Raw genomic sequence first — 2,788 nt, 5'->3', positions numbered from 1 at the left:
CAGCCAACAAGTGCTCAGCATATGTGGGAACTCCTTCAAGACTATTGAAGAAGCATTCCAGGTGAAGCTGGTTGAGAGAATGCCAAGAGTGTGCAAAGCTGTCATCAAGGCAAAGGGTGGCTACTTTGAAAAATCAAATATATATTTTGAACTGTTTACCTCTTTTTTGGTTACTACATGATTCCATGTGTGTTATTTCATAGTTTGATGTCTTCACTATTATTCTACAATGTAGAAAATGGTAAAACAAATAATTATAACCCTTGAATGAGTAGGTGTGTCCAAACTTTTGACTGGTACTGTATATCTCATGAATGTTTTTACATTCAGTTACATGAAGTCACTTTCTTACCACTTCTTCCATAGGCAAACATGTAAGGAAAGCTTTTTTTAACTCAAAAGGGATGCTGCCAAAAATGTATTGAATTCAAATGGATTTACCCAGCCTACAAAGCACTACAGCCACTCTGTGATGACCAGTTCTGCTCTTTTATTGAGGGATCTAGTCTGGATTAAACCTCATAGGAAGACAGTTTTATCTTGTGGAGATTTCATTCAGGTCTCTGTTTAATGGGATTCTCTGTTTGTCTTTGGCAGGAGAGAAACCAGACTCTCACTCTGACAGCGGGAAGAGTCCTTCAGGGGAACCAGACCCAGAGACGCCCAAACCAGCGAGACAACACCACTGCTCCCACTGTGAAAAGAGTTTTTGCTGGTTAAGGAACCTAAAACTGCATGAGAAGACACACACAGGAAAAAAGCCTTTCCAATGTTCCCAGTGTGGAAAGAGTTTTACCATGTTAGCTAACCTGAAAAGGCATGAGAGAATACACACAGGAGAAAAGCCTTATCACTGTTCCCACTGTGGAATGAGTTTTACTCAGACAGGGCACCTAAAATCTCATGAGAGGATACACACAGGAGAAAAGCCTTTCCAATGTTCCCAGTGTGGAAAAAGTTTTACTAAGAAAGGGCAATTAAAAGAGCATGAGAGAATACACAAAGGAGAAAAGCCATTCCAATGTTCCCATTGTGGAAAGAGTTTTACTCTAATAGGAAACCTAAAAAAGCATGCGAAACTACACACCGGAGAAATGCCTTTCCAATGTTCCCAGTGTGAAAAGAGTTTTGCCGTGTTAGCTAACCTGAAAAGGCATGAGAGAATACACACAGGAGAAAGGCCTTACCACTGTTCCCACTGTGAAAAGAGGTTTATTCAGTTAGGGGACCTAAAAGCTCATGAGAGAATACACACAGGAGAAAAGCCTTTCCAATGTTCCCACTGTGAAAAGAGTTTTATTCATTTAGGGTACCTAAAAGCTCATGAGAGGACACACACAGGAGAAAAGTCTTTCCAATGTTCCCATTGTGAAAAGACTTTTAGCGTTTTAGCTAACCTGAAAAGGCATGAGAGAATACACACTGGAGAAAAGCCTTATCACTGTTCCCACTGTGGAATGAGTTTTACTCAGACAGGGCACCTAAAAGCTCACGAGAGGATGCACACAGGAGAAAAGCCTTTCCATTGTTCCCAGTGTGGAAAGAGTTTTACTAAGAAAGGTCCGTTAAAACAGCATGAGAGAATACACACAGGATAAAAGCCTTTCCAATGCTCCCAGTGTGGAAAGCGTTTTACCTGGTTAAGCAGCCTGAAGGAGCATAAGAAGACACACACCAAAAAAGCCCTACCACTGCTCTCTCTCTGTGTGGAAGGACATTTTCCCAGTCACAGAACCTGAAATCACATGAGAGAATAAAGGCGCTGTGTTCTGACTTATATTTTTGACTGAGAATTTGTGTTTTTGTTTATGCCGCATGAAATAATATTGTTTATGATTATACCTGTCTATATAAGGTCCCACAGTTGACAATGCACGTCAGAGCAAACACCAAGCAATGAGGTCGAAGAAATTGTCCATAGAGCTCCGAGACAGGATTGTGTCTAGGCACAGATCTGGGGAATGGTCCCAAAAAATGTCTGTAGCATTGGAGGTCCCCAAGAACACAGTGGTCACCATGATTCTTTGATGGAAGAAGTTTGGAACCACCAAGACTCTTCCCAGAGCTGGCCACCCAGCAAACCGAGCAATTGGGAGAGAAGGGCATTGGTCAGGGAGGTGACCAAGAACCCAATGGTCACTCTGACAGAGCTACAGAGTTCCTCTGTGGGGATGGGAGAACCTTCCAGAAGGACAACCATCTCTGTAGCACTCCACCAATCAGGCCTTTATGGTAGAGTGGCCAGACGGAAGGCACTCCTCAGTAAAAGGCACATGACAGCCTGCTTGGAGTTTGCCAAAAAGGCACCTAAAGGATTCTCAGACCATGATAAACAAGATTCTCTGGTCTGATGAAACCAAGATGGAAGTCTTTGGCCTGAATGCCAAGCATCACATCTTGCGTAAACCTGGCACAGCATCAGGCTGTGAGGATGTTTTTCAGCGGCAGGAACTGGGATACTAGTCAGGATCGAGGGAAAGATGGACGGAGCAAAGTACAGAGAGCTCTTTGATGAAAACCTGCTCCAGAGCACTCAGGGCCTCAGACTGAGGCGAAGGTTCACCTTCCAACAGGACAATGACCCTAAGCACACAGCCAAGACAGTGTAGGAGTGGCTTTGGGACAAGTCGCTGAATAACCTTGAGTGAACCAGCCCGGACTTGAACCCAATCTAACATCTCTGGTGAGACCTGAAAATAGCTGTGTAGCAAAGCTCCCCATCCAATCTGACAGAGTTTGAGAGAAGAATGGTAGAAACGTGTAACGTCATCCCCATGAAGACTGGAGG

General features: G+C 43.7%; 1 protein-coding gene across 1 annotated transcript; it reads left to right on the top strand.

Annotated features, from left to right (window-relative positions):
• Positions 1-234: 234 nt before the first annotated feature.
• LOC106595982 (zinc finger protein 551-like) lies at positions 235-1,960 on the top strand. Its single transcript, XM_014187316.2, has one exon. It carries the CDS (start codon positions 798-800, stop codon positions 1,596-1,598), a length of 801 nt encoding a protein of 266 aa, XP_014042791.1. The 5' UTR covers positions 235-797; the 3' UTR covers positions 1,599-1,960.
• Positions 1,961-2,788: the final 828 nt, after the last annotated feature.

This window comes from Salmo salar, chromosome ssa02 (assembly GCF_905237065.1).
Source record: "Salmo salar chromosome ssa02, Ssal_v3.1, whole genome shotgun sequence".
Taxonomy (NCBI): domain Eukaryota; kingdom Metazoa; phylum Chordata; class Actinopteri; order Salmoniformes; family Salmonidae; genus Salmo; species Salmo salar.
The sequence above is the reverse complement of the archived record's forward strand: the minus strand, read 5'-3'. Positions and strand labels throughout refer to the sequence as shown.